A 14,598-nucleotide genomic window follows, 5' to 3' on the forward strand; every position below is an offset into this window, starting at 1 on the left:
ACGGTATGGAAGGGAATGCTGAATGCTCTGAGGTCAAATCCAGGAAGGTCGAAGCTGTGTGAGCTTCTTGCCCTGGCGACAGTATGCTCAGAGAGAGGAGGCATGCTACTCCAGAGTCCTGACTGGCTTCATATGGAGTAGTTCCAGAGCACTGTCCCAGTGACTCCGTGACACTGAGCATCATTCATGCATCTCCCTGTCTGACACCACTGCCCCCACCCTATGGCCAAGATCTCTCAGAAGGAGCCTTCTTTCCTTCATCTTCCCTCCCTTATCATAGGCGCTGACTTCTACTGGCGCCGGTGGGTGCTCGACCCCCCCCCGTCTGTTTCCGGCCCCGTCCTGACTCCACCCCTGCCCTGCCCCATCCCGTCCCCATTCCAATCCCTTCCCCAAAGTCCCCGCCCCAACTCCACCCCCTCCCTACCCCTATTCCGACTCCTTCCCCAAATCCCGGCCCCAGCCCTGCCTCTTTCCCACCTCCTCCCCTGAACATGCCACCTCCCTTCCGGAGCTTGCTACAGCTGTGTGGTGGCGGCAAGCACTGGGAGGTAGGCAGAGGAGCGGGGACACGGCACACTCCAGGGAGGAGGCGGAGGTGAGGTGGGGCAGGGAGCTTGGCTGCCAGTGGGTGCAGAGCACCCACTAATTTTTCCCCGTGGGTGCTCCAGCCCCGGAACACCCACGGAGTTCACGCCTATGTCTCTCATTACTGCGCAGCTGAGCTCTCTGGGCCCCTAACCTGGGCAATGCTCTCCATCTCTGGTGGACGGTTGTAATGGCACAAAAGCTGCTGGATCAGCTGCCTCAAGCTCCAGAAACTCCTGGCTGCAGGAAGAGAATGAACAAAGAGGAGAAAAAATGAGGACAAGTGAGAGACTAAACACAAGGCACCAGGCCTACCCCCTCGCCCAAGGCAGGCTGGGGAAAATTTGGTGTTAGTATGAAAGGGCCCAGCCAGTCAGAACACACCATTCTATTGCTGACTGGGCAAGATTTGGGACAGGCAGAAATTAATCACACTAATCCATGCAATATCCCCTACCTATGGAGGGGAACTAAATCTGCACAGATAGAGCCTTGGAGGGTGGCTATCCAGAGAGCAATGATTCCAAGAAGGAGCCAGAAGCAGAAAGCCACTCACATGCAAGGTCCCAGTGCCATGCTGTTCACACAGAAAGGGTTGTGGAAACCCTGAGAGGACTTGTAAAGAGGGGTGATAATGTCCAGGGCTTTGGAGCTGTGCTCCGGCTCCGCTCCAGCTCCAGGCAAAAACCTGCAGCTCCACTGCTCTGGAGCTGCTCCATGCTCCACCTCCGGGCTCCGCTCCAAAGCCCTGATTTGATGTCAGAGGGTGAGGGTGAGGAACATGAGTCTGGCAGCATTTTGGTTAAATTACAGGGGACCAAAATGGATGCGTCAGGGGCAGGAATTTGGTTTGGGCAGCAGAGACAGAAAGGGCAGGATGGGATGTAGAGATGCTGTCATAGACAAAGCAGCAGCTGAATTTGTCAACAGTCTGAAAGTGAGGGGTGAAGGAGAGAGGGGTCAAGGATGACACCATGGGCCTGAGGCTGGGAATGGAAAGGACCATGGATTATTCATCCTGATGGGAAGGAGAAGAAAGGAGAGATGATATTGCTACGCAGAGTTTAAGCTGATGGGGGAACACCCAGGAATAAAAATGAGAGAGGGGAAAGCCCTGTTAGGGTACATCTGCTCCATCCCCTGTTCCTCACGCCACCTCAGGATGGCAGTCTATTCTGCAGGGCTTTGTCTAGCCTTGTTTAAAATAGCTCAAGCGATGCCCCACCCCCATTTCTCTTGGGGTGACTATTCCCCAGACAAATAGACCTTTGCCATCTGGTAAGTAGGGGGATTAGCTGGTATACTGCTCTGCAACCACACTTAGCATATAAGGGACCCTATTGTGCCTTAAAGGCACTGGCCTACATTGGTGGTGCTGCAGAAAGGGGAGTGTGCCCAATGCTACACCCCCAAAGGGGTGCAGCGAGGAAGTGCTCTCATCCTTGGCCAGCCAACTCTACTGGCCAGGGTGGGCTGGAGAGTGAGACTATGGTCCCACCTCCCCTCTTCCCTTTTGGGCGGCTACAAGCACTAGCCAAGAGCCCTGTCTTCCTTGCTCACCCTCAGGGGCTGTCTACCATTAGGCTCTCTCTGTGCAGTTCAGGAGGCACAGAGAGAAACTACATCATGGAGCAACAAAAGTGATTCAGGGATCAGAGGAGAGACATGATTAGAGTCAGGAGAGCTCAGCTTATATGGTTCCAAACAGGGGAAGACAATATGTCACTGTACATACACACATCAGTAAAGATGTGTGTATATTCAGCCTCAGGAGATGCACTAAGGAGATAGTCTAAGCTACTAAGGATAAAAATGTAGGGTAAGATGTCAGGACAAGAGTATCCACATGCAAGACAATGTGGAGTGGGTGGGCAAGTGGTGGTGGCGGCAACTTCACGACAGATTCTCTAGAGCTGGCTAGAAGAGATATTAGTGAGAAAGACGGTGTGATGAGTCCTGCAATGTGAGGGAGCCAGACTTGCGAGCCTGATCTGCTCACACCATCACAAGTCTACGAAAGGCTACAGAAGAAGCCACATGCTTTTTGTATATGGTAACAAGGCACATTGCAGAGAGTAATTTCAACACAATCCCCTTAACATGAGGAAAGCAGATGAGCTCACAGCAGCCAGCACCTCCCCCACATCACTCATACACCCAGATACAGGGTCTCAGATACAGCTGGTCAAACCTCACAATTTTCATTTTGCAAGAAATTTCCACATTTTTAAATTTGTTTTCATTCTGAATTGGAACAAAACAAATATATTCAAAATTTGTGTGCTTTTCCCATGAAACAAATGTCTATACAACGTCCATTTTGGAAAATCTGCATTTCAGAAAGTTTTGGATTTTTGTTTTGGAACTGTGAATCTTCATTTCAAATGTCAAACTTTCATTTTGAATTTTATTTTATTTTTCATTTGTATGCATTTTTTACCTTACTTCCTGATATGTCAGTAGTAGTTGTGCATAATATTGTTAAAAATCATTAAGTGCAGCTGCTACTTTAAAAAATAAAATAGTTCCTCTATTATATTATGTCATATTATGACATGTCAATAACAGTAGTGCATTATATGTACTATTCATATGGACATGTCAGAACACACTATAAAACAGTAAAAATAATATAAAAATAAAAAAAATAACATTTGAAACAAAAATTCAAAATGAACCAAAAAAGATTTTTTGAAAAAAATGTCTGTAGTAAATTTTGTCAAAACTGACACAATTTGGTAAAAAAAAAAAAAAAAAAAACAGTTTTGTTGAAATAGTTTTTCCTGTGAAAATTTTCTAGCCTCAGCCCCTCACACTCACACAAGCAATAGGCAGTGTGGCTTTCCCAGTGCTGACTGGGATGTGGCAAGCTGGGGCACTCTGGAGGTCACCATACCTGGGGTTTCCTGGGGCCCCGATGTTTCTGGCATTGGTTTATGAGGAGCCACTGGGCCATTGGGTTCTTCAGGGTGACTGGGAGCAGGAGAGAGTTGCTGAGGTGGCTACCGAAGGAAAGAAAATAAAACAAGAATCATCCTGAATAGCTCCTTTCCCTCCCTTTCCCAGTGCCTCTCTGCTTCAGGGCTCGTGTACGCGTACAAGTGCTGCTGTAGCGCATAGTGACGACGCTGCATACACTGTCGGGAGACGCTCTCCCCTCGGTGTAGGTACTCCATCTCCCTGAGAGCAGCAGCTATGCCAATGATGGGAGAATCCCTCCCAGGGACATAGCACTGTTTACACTGGGAGTTCAGTCAGTATAACTGCGTCACCCGGGGTGTGGATTTTCCATACCCCTGAGTGACAGAGTTATACAGACATAAGTTTCTAGTTAGACCAGGGCTCACTCTCTCTCTCTCCCCTGCATCTCCCCACCTCAGTCTCTCTCCCTCCTCCCCCACCCCCCCCGCTTACCTCAGCCTTCTCCTCTTCATCCTCATCCTCATCCACGAAAGCAAAAGATTCACGCTTCCAACTGGGCATGGCTGCCCACTGGCCTTTGCTGTGCCCATTGTAGGGCGCCTCAGACAGCTTCTGCTCCATTTCTTTGATGATGCGCAGGCGCCGCTCCTGGCCAATATGCCTCTGGAGAAGGGCCTGCAGCTCCGACCGCTCTACTGAGCCCAGCAGGATCATGGACTCTGCAGGAGGAGATAACATGGGGAGCCAGTCAAAGGACGTGTGTGAGCCAACACTCCCTGCCCAAACTGGCCACGTTAGCCCTGAGGATTCCAAAGATGGTGTGGCGAGAGGTCCTCCCCTGGATGCATAGCCCACACTCATCCCAGCTCAAGGCCTCTGCAAAATACTCCTGACTCCTTCTCCCTCCTGCTACCCAACAGATGGCCCTGACATGACACCCCAGCCAACTGACCTCCCACAAGTCCGAATTGCTGCTGAGCCCTGTCTCTGCCTGACAACAAATCAGATCAGCCACCTTCTTAAATACAACACCCATCCCTGCAGCCAAACCTTCCTACCATGGTCTCCTTGCCCCCTCCTGCTGCCCTCACCATTCACTCCCCAGTACCCCACCCTGCCAAGCTGCCCTCACAACCCCACACAACAAATGCCTATCCCACTTCCAGCTGCCAAACCCTCCTTGCAACCCCCTCCTCTCAAAAGTGCTCAGGCCTGAGTTTTTTCCGTCTCAGACAACTAGAGATATTATAGTCACCAGTCTCTTCCGCGACAGGGGAATCCCGGTGTGGTGACACAAGGCAGCACAGGCGGTGTTTGTCAATCTGGGAGCCACAGAGCCAGAGAGAACAACAGAATCTATCTGTCCAACAGCCTCAGCAGAGAACCCCCTGTGTGGCATTACAGCCAAATCCTGTCTCTCTACCACAATGGACAATTGACATCCATTCCAACCAAAGCAGGAAACTAATCATGCTCTTCATCGAAAGATCTCAAAACACTTTATCCATGTGGATAAGGAGCATGATCACTCCCATTTTACAGATAGGGAAACTGAGGAATGGAGAGGGTGGTGGTTTTTTGGACAAGGCCATACAACAAATCAGCAGCAGAGCTAGGGTCACATCTCTGGTTTCCCAGACTGGTTCCCTATCTTCCAAACTACATACCTCTGGAGACAGACTCTTTCAACCAAGGCCAGCTTCAGAAAAGGTCAGATTCCCCATACTGCTTACCTGGTGAATCCACTAGAGGCAAGGTCTTGACAGTTGTGCTCTGAAGCAGGGTCTGCAGGTCCTGGTATGTACAAGTAGAGGAGATGAATTTCACATCACAGACCATAATATCCTCAACAAAGATATTGTATTTGCTAGAGGAACAAAGAAAATAAAGAGTGGGGTTAACATATCATTCAAATATGTCTAAAAGAAAAACTTCCCAAAAAGGAAAAAACAAAACAAGAGCTCCTTTCAGATGTGTGCTTTATACAGCCAGATACATACTCGCAAGTGGGAGTAACTACAGGGGAAGTGAGACCATCCACAAACCAACTGGGTTTCCACTCAGGCAAGGTTCTGCTCCCTCCCATCATGGATGAGCCCCTCCTTCTCCACTGCCCTCCTGCTGTTTCACAGCCTCCTCCCACTCTATTTATGTGTCTGCCACCCCCCATCCCTGCTCCATTTCTTTGTGGCCTAGCCTATACCCTTTGGTTTCCCATTGCCATTTCTTCTGCTGTGTTTCCCCTCCTCTCCCCAATCCCCACTGGTGGTACCACACCTTATGTAATTCCAGCCCAGGTCAGGCAGGTAAGGCAGCTTCTTCACCTGGATGATGCTGTCATAGAGACTGGGCTGCAAACTCTGAGCCACCATGTTAGCAAGGATGACAGCGACCATCATGGGCAGGATGTGGGAGATCTGACCCGTCAACTCAAAGCAGATCACTGCTGTGGAGACGGTGTGGCTCACTGCTCCTGTCAGGGCTGCTGCACCTTTCCCAGTTGTGGGGGAAGAGGAAAGACAGTGTCAGGTGGACCAAGGGATTTGTGCAGGTTGGGATAGAAAAAAGAAAGACGTGGAGACTCACCAATGACGGCGTATCCTCCAGGTAAGATTTTGTAAACAATGCCATCAAAGAGGATCCCATCAGGGAAGAGTGATGCCATGATTTCACCAACGAGACGGCCAAAGGCAGCCCCTGGAAAGCATCACATGAAGTCACATGTTAACACCTATCCACCCAAAATGTCTGTGCTCTTCAGGGCAGGGAATGTGTGTGATCTCTGCTGATAAAAGCCATTGGTAATTTACTAGTGCTTATATGTTAAAACAAAAACTACATTATGATGGAGTTAAGATAGAGATTTTGTATCAGTAATAAAAGGGCAAAAACCACTCCAGGAAGGGTGTATTTATCCCAAAACACAGAAATACAAATCCTGGAAATTCAGAGATAAGTTTACACTTAAAATAAATCCAAATATGTTCAAGTCTGAAAATGCACAGTTAAGCCACCCCAATAACCTTAACTCTGCCCTGTAGTGACACCATGCAATGACCATACAATTATGATTACTGTAAGTCTGTGGTCCCAGACTGGACGAAATGATTTTTGGATCATATTTTAAATGGTGTCCATATAGTGCAAAGTTAAGGGTGTCCAAACTGTGCATGTCCAGACACGTTTGGATATCTTTTAAGTGCAACCATAACTGAATTTCCTGGCATTGTAATGCTTGGTTTTGGGATAATTACAACATGTTACTCTAAATTACAGTAGAACCTCAGAGTTATGAACACCTCAGGAATGAAAGTTATTCATAACTCTGAAATGTTCGTAACTCTGAATAAAACATTATTGTTCTTCTAAAAATTTACAACTGAATTGACTCGTTATTCTCTGACACAGCTTTAAACTTTAATAAGCAGAAGAAAAATGCTGCTTTCCCTTTTTAAACATTTTTTTTAGTAGTTTACTTTTAACACAGTACTGTATTGTATTAGCTTTTGTTTTTGTTTTGTTTTTGCTGCTGCCTTATTGTGTACTTCCAGTTCTAAATGAGGGGTGTGGTTGATTGATCAGTTTGTAACTCTGGTGTTCGTAACTCTGAGGTTCTACTGGACTAATATGTACTCTCAATACTAATGACATTTTAACATTTTTTTCTGTTTTAGGATTAACAATCATTAATCAGTCATCAACCACTTGTCATGAGTCACTTAATAATCCATGGCTGAGGTTGTAACGTACTGGTTCTGAGTGAAGGCTTGATGTTGCTGTCTTATAGCTGGGGCCACAGAGACAACAGGGGGCCTACTACTGGTACCAGTGAGGGGAGCTTTTCTTCAGCTCAAGAGGCAGGGACATGAGATTTTGGAACTGAAGTGTCAGGGTTCAAGTCCTGACCCTGTGTCTGGTTTATCTAGTAACTATGTCTGTTGTTTGCAGTGCGCAATCCATTATGTGGAGAAACTGCAGGAATTTCCAGATCAGCATTTGTGAGTTTGGGAAGAAAGGGAGAGGAGCAGAAGGTCAGAGGCTGGGTATCTGGACTGTTAATGAAGCTCCTCATAGACAGCTTGTGGGAGCCATGATCTGAATTCCCTCTTAGAAACACCATTGTGAGCTTGTTGTCTCTGTCTCCCTGTCAATGATAATTTCTCTCTCTCTCTCTCTCTCTCTCTCTCTCTCTCTCTGAGAAGCCCAAGAAGGAGGTTAAAACTCACCCAGTACAAAAACAGGCATGAAGCCTCCACAAGGTATCGGCATGGTAGTGGCGACAACAGACATCCAGAACTAGAACAGAGGGATATGGGGTGATAGTTAGTCTGTGGTAACAGCATCTCCTGCAGCTGCACCACACCCTCCAGCCTGCCTTCTTATGAGGAAATGTCTTTTGGGGAATCTGACAGACTCAACAAGGAAGCCAAGGGCAGCTGGAAATGTGGGGAGCAAAGGAGAGTGGGAGAAATTCATGCAAACCATCAACACCTGCCAGAGACTGTCTACTGCACAGAGCTTCCCAGGGACTGTTGTGCTGGTGGAGAAACTAATCCATAAGGGATGGGATGAACATGGAGAATTACCTGCCCTTTGATCAACACAGATGGGGTCCCCCCTTGGCGCAGGAAGTTTTACTTATTTATAAAATGGTGCAGGCCACAACCTCTGGCAGAGCCACAATGAACTATCATGCTGGAACTTGGCACCCCTAAACCTCTCCCTAGCTGATCTCACAGTCACCTTCCTCAGGAAACAGACCAGCCTTGTCCCATGCCCTGACGACCAGCACACTTGGCCTTCATCAGATTAAAAGGGTGGGTGGATTCTACCATTGAGGGCTCCTCAGAGAACCCTGCCACCCGTCCCCTGAGAGCTCACATCAAGGGATTCTCAGCAGGTGTGGCCCAGCAGATCTCAGCTGCTGAAGTGGTACTGTTCCTAGGGAGAGAGGCGATCTCTATGGTATCCAGAGAGCAACACCTTGAATTTCCTCTAGGAAAGCTGAAAGTCAGTAAGTGCTTCAGAGAGTGGGTGTGACACATCTGCATCATGTAGTTGCTGAGTGCCTTTCAAGGGTAGCTTTGTGCAGAGTAGTTGGTATAAAAAGGCCATAAAGCCAGTAGATCCAGCCACACCCCCAGCAGACGGAGAACCTCCAAGTGGTATAGAGCCAGCAGACTCTACAGCTTCTAGTGTAGCGACATGCTAGGGGAGAGTAGCCATGGCCTGAGCACCTCCACACTCTGGCTATTCTTGGCTGCTGCAATGGGCAGCAGCCCTGTGGCTACTCTAACACAGAGTCTTGGCTGGTCCCAGAATCTGGGGAACTGCAACAGAGGAGTACAACCAGCTCTGCTCCCTTTCCACTGAGTAGTGCCAAACTCAGCCCATATGCAGCTGAGTATTGGGGCCAAGATTCAATGCAGTGGAGAATCAGGCCCATGGGCGGCGGGTTGCATAGACTGGGAGAGGCTTTGGCCTCCCCAAACAGCCAGGTGTGACCCCACCCCCTACTTACCACTGCTCCCTGTGTGCGGCTCCAGTCCTTCAGCCCCCAGTGCTCCAGTTGGGGAGGCTGGGGCCGCGCCACCTGCCCTCCCGGCACTCCTTTGGGCCTGGGCGGGTGGCTGCGGTGGAGGGGGGCGGAAGGGGTGGGGCCTCGGGCCGAAGGGTTGGGGCTGGGCTAGCCTCCCCCAGCCTGTGGTTCACACGCCACCCATGATCAAGCCCAACCTTTGGCCAGAGCCACAGAGGCAGGGCTTCTTTGCGTAGCCTGCTCCTCTTTAACACAACCAACAGCAAAATAAGCAGCCTGAAACAGCTACTCTAGCAGTTTGTCACAGCAGCAAAGAATCTAGAGGCAGGAATGACCTATCAGACTATATGGGAACATTCACATGACTCTAGAAGGATACGTTTCTTGCATTGCAGATCAGATGTACACTGCACCGCTACTCCCCATGGCCCACCGTCTCTCAGTTCAAATAAAAAACCCTTTATCTGCATGACAAGCAATCCCAGCATTACCGAACCTGTTAGCGTCCATTGGAAGTACATACAGTCTGCCAAGGATAGTGTATTGGGACCCCTGTGCCCACTGGCCATTATTGTCCAGTCCTGATCTAGGGGATGCTGTCTCTCTTCCTTCACCCAGGATAACACACAGTTTGTCCTCATCACTATTTTTATGTAAGAAAATCTCATTCTTGCTAGTTCCTATTTTGGAGACTTTTTCTCTTTCAGTCTCAATCTCTTCTCTCAGGTAGAACTTTGTCATCAGCAGATCTCAAAGCACTTTACAAACAGAAGGGTGGTGTCAAGAGCTCCGAGCCCCACAAGAGGGGAGACACACTGACAGTCCAGGATGGGTGGGGTTCCTACCTTCATGACAAAGAAGAGCAGGATGATGACAAAGACACTGACTTTGGGGTGGATCCAGATGGCAGATTTCCCTAGGATTTGTGGGTCCCCCATGTGCTTTGCCCAGGTGTAATTATCAAACAGGGAGCTGATGGCTTCCCTGGGCATCAACTACAAAGAAAGAAGGCACAAAAAGTGTCAGTGATTCTCAAAAGATTAAATAGGGTCAATGTTATACACAGGTTCCCCAGCAGAGAGGATCCCCACATTTGATTCTCTTTGGATATTTCCTTCTAGAATATGAAGAGTTAAACCTTAACCTGCTCAGAAAAGAGAGAGGGCTTTGGATGGAGGAGAATCTAGTTAATCTCCTCTAGTGTTCAAGGGGTTACATTTCCCTGACTAAACCCCCTAGGTGGGAGTGGAGGGACCTTCCCAAGATCTGCCTGAAGGGGAGCTTGGAGATTATTACTCACAGAGAAATCTCTCCTTCCAGCCCAGGAGAGGTCAAACTCTTCCCGAGCAGGAAGCAGGGAGAGATTTAGGAAGGGGACACCTCAGAGTCCTTCTCACTCACCATGGTGTGTGTTTGTTGATCTGGGGATTGGGGAGACGGTTACATGTGTTTCTTTCAGAATTACACATTTACTCCTTTATAACTTCTCTCACCTCTCCAGCCATGAACTGCCCGAACCCCGGCGGGAAGGTCACCGTTGCTATCAGGAAGGTTATTACTCCTGGGTATACAAGGCGGCTGAAACAAGAAAGAATGAAAGAAGTTGAACACAATATTACAGTTCATTTTCCTGCAGTCCTATTTCCTTGGCTGTGACTGTGTCAGATCATACAAGCATGAGTGGGCCTGGGAAATCACTCAATAATTTGCAATGTTCTGTTCACTCCTTCTGAAGCATCTGGCACAGGCCATTGTCGGAATACAGGATACTGGGCTAGATGGACCATTGTTCTGCCCCAGTATGGCTGTTCTTATGTTCATAATGCTTGCAGAAGAGTCAACAACTAAGGTGCTAGACAGACTACAGAGGATAACTCACTAGGGAATGCTCTCCCCTCTGAGTCAGCACTGACCCCAAGGTGCCAGTGTGGTGCTAGGGCGTGCTGTGCAGCAGGGAGTGGGGTAGGTGCTCTCCCCGCTGAATTAGTACTAATCCCAATGCCCTAGTATGGTACTAAAGGGAAGTATGTTGCTTAGCTGAGATGTAAAGTTGAGGCAATGGAATCCTTTGGGGCAAAATTATTATTTCAGTTCAAGATATTGTTATTCATCACACTTTTCTGAATTCCTCCCATGCAGCTTTTAGTATTAAACAGAGGTTACTGGGCTCAATACAGGAGTAACTGGGTGAAATTCTATGGCCTGTGATATACAGGAGATCAAACTAGATGATGTAATGGTCCCTTCTGGCCTTAAACTCTATGAATCTATGTAAAAGTTGTTCACAAATATAAATTAAACTACGTGCTTCTCAGGCTCTGCTCACCTTTTACGCTTACTTTGTCATACTTTCAATTATTCTGATGGTAACCCAGCAAAAGGCACCATAATGAATCAGCGAGAGAAGATTTGGCCTCCACGTCATTAATGGGCTAGCTCATGGGGGGAGGGATAGTTCAGTGGTTTGAGCATTAGCCTGCTAAACCCAGGGGTTGTGAATTCAATCCTTGAGGGGGCCATTTAGAGATCTGGGCCAAAAATCTGTCAGGGGGTTGGACTAGATGACATCCTGAGGTCCCTTCTAACCGTGATATTCTATGAATTCAGTTCTTTTGACACTTACAGGGAAATGTCACTATTTTCATTTAGCTAGGAGCTCCTCACTACTCAGACCTGCAAATTGCTAGCTTTTGAGATCACTCAGCAACTCACAGGGTAAGGCCCTTAAAAATTTTAGGAGGCAATACAATATTTTATTTATTCTTTAAAGGAACAATGCTCACTTAAAACCCACATGTTGCAAACAGACATGTTTCTTTCTCTGTGTTGGTAATAATAATTTAGGATTTATTAGAGATGAAAGATATTTCAAAATATCCTACACAAATGTCATTATTTTAAAGCGACAAAGTGTCCTGCGGCACCTTATAGACTAACAGAAGTATTGGAGCATAGGTTTTCATGGGTGAATACCCACTTCATCAGACGCATATGGTGGAAATTTAATCCTGAGCTGATGGCGTCAAATTTGCAAATGAACTGAAGTTCAGCAGTTTCTCTTTGGAGTCTGGTCCTGAAGTTTTTTTGCTGCAGGACGGCTACCTTTAAATCTGCTATTGTGTGTCCAGGGAGGTTGAAGTGTTCTCCTACAGGTTTTTGTATATTCCCATTCCTAATATCTGACTTGTGTCCATTTATCCTTTCACAGGACACTTTGTCACTTTTTACATATTCCCTACATAAAAGGAAACTGCTGAACTTCAGTTCATTTGAAATTTGACACCATCAGCTCAGGATTAAACAAAGACTGTGAATGGCTAGCCAACTACAAAAGCAGTTTCTCCTCCCTTCACACCTCAACTGCTAGAAGAGGGCCTCATCCTCCCTGACTGAATCAACCTCGTTATCTCTAGACTGATTCTTGCCTGCATATTTATACCTGCCTCTGGAAATTTCCACCACATGCGTCTGACGAAGTGGGTATTCACCCACGAAAGCTTATGCTGTATTACTTCTGTTAGTCTATAAGGTGCCACAGGACACTTGGTCGCTTTTTACAGATCCAGACTAACCCGGCTACCCCTCTGATTATTTTAAAGCTCTTTGTTATCTTTCCTTTAAATATGTCTTTCAGCCGGGACCAAGAACGTGGAAATATTTCTGTCAGCCCTAATTTTATAAATGTTTGTTTTACAAAACTGATATACTGGGTCAGATATCAACTGGCATTTTCTCTTTGATATATTCAAAAAATAAACTGTGGCTCTTATGAAGAAATTATTGATTTTCTACTTTAAGAACATTTCCTGTCTAACCAGTTATATTTTCTCCTCCTAATAAAAATTGCAGGGAGAAGTTAGACTGTCTCTCCTGGACCAAGAAGCTGTTTATGGCTTGTAAAGACAAAAGTTCAGCCCAGAAGAGATTTTCTTCCCTGCAGATAAAAATATCTTAATATGAATTAGACCAGACGTGGGCAAATTACGGCCCGCGGGCCACATCCAGCCCGCGGGATCGTCCTGTCCGGTCCCTGAGCTCCCGGCCAGGGAGCCTAGTTCCTGGCCCCTCCCCCGCTATCTCCCCTCCCCCGCAGCCATGCCACTGCACGGGCCGTGCTCTGGCCCTCCACTCCCGCTGGTCAGCATAGGTAGAGCAGCTGGCTCTGGCTGGGTGTCGTGGCTGTGAGCTCCTGCTGCTGGTAAGGGGGCCGGGAGCGGGGGGTTGGGTAAGGGAGCGGGAAATCCTGGGGGGCAGTCAGGGAGGAGGGGACGGTTGGATGGGGCGGAGGTTCTGGGGGGGCAGTCAGGGGATAGGGAACAGGGAGGATTGGGAGTGGGAGTCCCGGGGGGCCTGTCAGGGGGTGAGGATGTGGATAGGGGTCGGGAGGCAGTCAGGGGACAGGGAGCAGGGGGGTTGGATAGGGGGTGGGTGTCCCGGGACAGGGCAGTCAGGGGACAAGGAGCAAGGTGGGTTGGGGATTCTGAGGGGGGCAGTCAGGGGGCAGGAAGTGAGAGGGGGCGGATAGGGGGCTGTTTGGGGAGGCACAGCCTTCCCTACCTGGCCCTCCATACAGTTGCACAACCCCGATGTGGCCCTCGGGCCAAAAAGTTTGCCCACCCTTGAATTAGACTCTTGGGGCCAGATTCTGATAATTGAGTAGCACCTAACTCCACAGGTATTATCCAGTGTCAGGAAGGGTAATGGCCTCTAAGGCAGAATACTGCTGCTCAAGCACACTCACTATTTGGTGAGAAATTGGCTCAGAGCCGTATGCCGTCGGACACACAGAACCACCTGGCGATTGAGGTAAACGAAAAAGGCTCCAAGGAACCCACAACAGATCCTAAAGTGGAGGAAATGAAATAAAAAGACATGAAGCACAATCCACAAAATGCCATTTATCCACCAGGGAATAAAGCCTAAGTATTTTTCACATATAGATATTCACCAAGCCTTTTAAATGGCAACAAATGGGCAGAATCAAAGTTTGCACCTAAGGCTGCGTATCTCAGTCAGAGCAGCCACTTACTGATGTCACTGGGGTTTCTGGTAAAGGGACAAAAAATGTATTTGAACCCCCTTCTTCCCCACTTTATATCTTAAACATTCCCATGTCCAAAAGGGGATCCAGAATATGTGTTAGAAGGGGATGTCCAGCCCTGTGTGGCACAGGAACCTCCCAAGGGTGTTCCAGTCTTTTGTCTGCTGCTTTCCAGCTTTTTATTTATTTTTTGGGAGGGTGCCATCTGTTACAGAGGCTTCCAAAGATGCTTTCTGGAGGCACACACACCCCACTGCCCCATGGAAAAACCCCAGAGTCAGTCTGTGTTACGTTGGTTGCAGGGATCCAATGCAATGAAGAAGATACCGCTTTTGCTCAACAGTGGAATATAAGACTTGTCAGAGATTCCATTTGGCATTTACCAAGATGGAGACCAACCACACTGTAGCTATGTGTACAAGCAACCAACTAGTTGCTCAGAGACCAGGGTGATGGGAGAGGTGTAAGAAACTATGAGAGTTTGATAGATCTAACTGGGGGATGAAAG

General features: G+C 47.8%; 1 protein-coding gene across 1 annotated transcript in view; it reads right to left on the reverse strand.

The window, feature by feature from the left end:
• Positions 1-14,598, reverse strand: part of CLCN1 (chloride voltage-gated channel 1) — a 77,462-nt gene that overhangs the window by 12,923 nt on the left and 49,941 nt on the right. The window contains exons 10-19 of the mRNA XM_054016377.1: positions 13,791-13,892; positions 10,543-10,627; positions 9,895-10,044; positions 7,737-7,806; positions 6,097-6,207; positions 5,788-6,001; positions 5,244-5,377; positions 4,003-4,229; positions 3,485-3,590; positions 743-828 (exon numbers count right to left, since the gene is read on the reverse strand). Coding sequence (XP_053872352.1) covers positions 743-828; positions 3,485-3,590; positions 4,003-4,229; positions 5,244-5,377; positions 5,788-6,001; positions 6,097-6,207; positions 7,737-7,806; positions 9,895-10,044; positions 10,543-10,627; positions 13,791-13,892 — 1,285 coding nt within the window. The remainder of the gene's footprint in view (positions 1-742; positions 829-3,484; positions 3,591-4,002; positions 4,230-5,243; positions 5,378-5,787; positions 6,002-6,096; positions 6,208-7,736; positions 7,807-9,894; positions 10,045-10,542; positions 10,628-13,790; positions 13,893-14,598) is intronic.

The sequence above is a fragment of the Malaclemys terrapin genome, chromosome 1 (genome assembly GCF_027887155.1).
Source record: "Malaclemys terrapin pileata isolate rMalTer1 chromosome 1, rMalTer1.hap1, whole genome shotgun sequence".
Taxonomy (NCBI): Eukaryota; Metazoa; Chordata; order Testudines; family Emydidae; genus Malaclemys; species Malaclemys terrapin.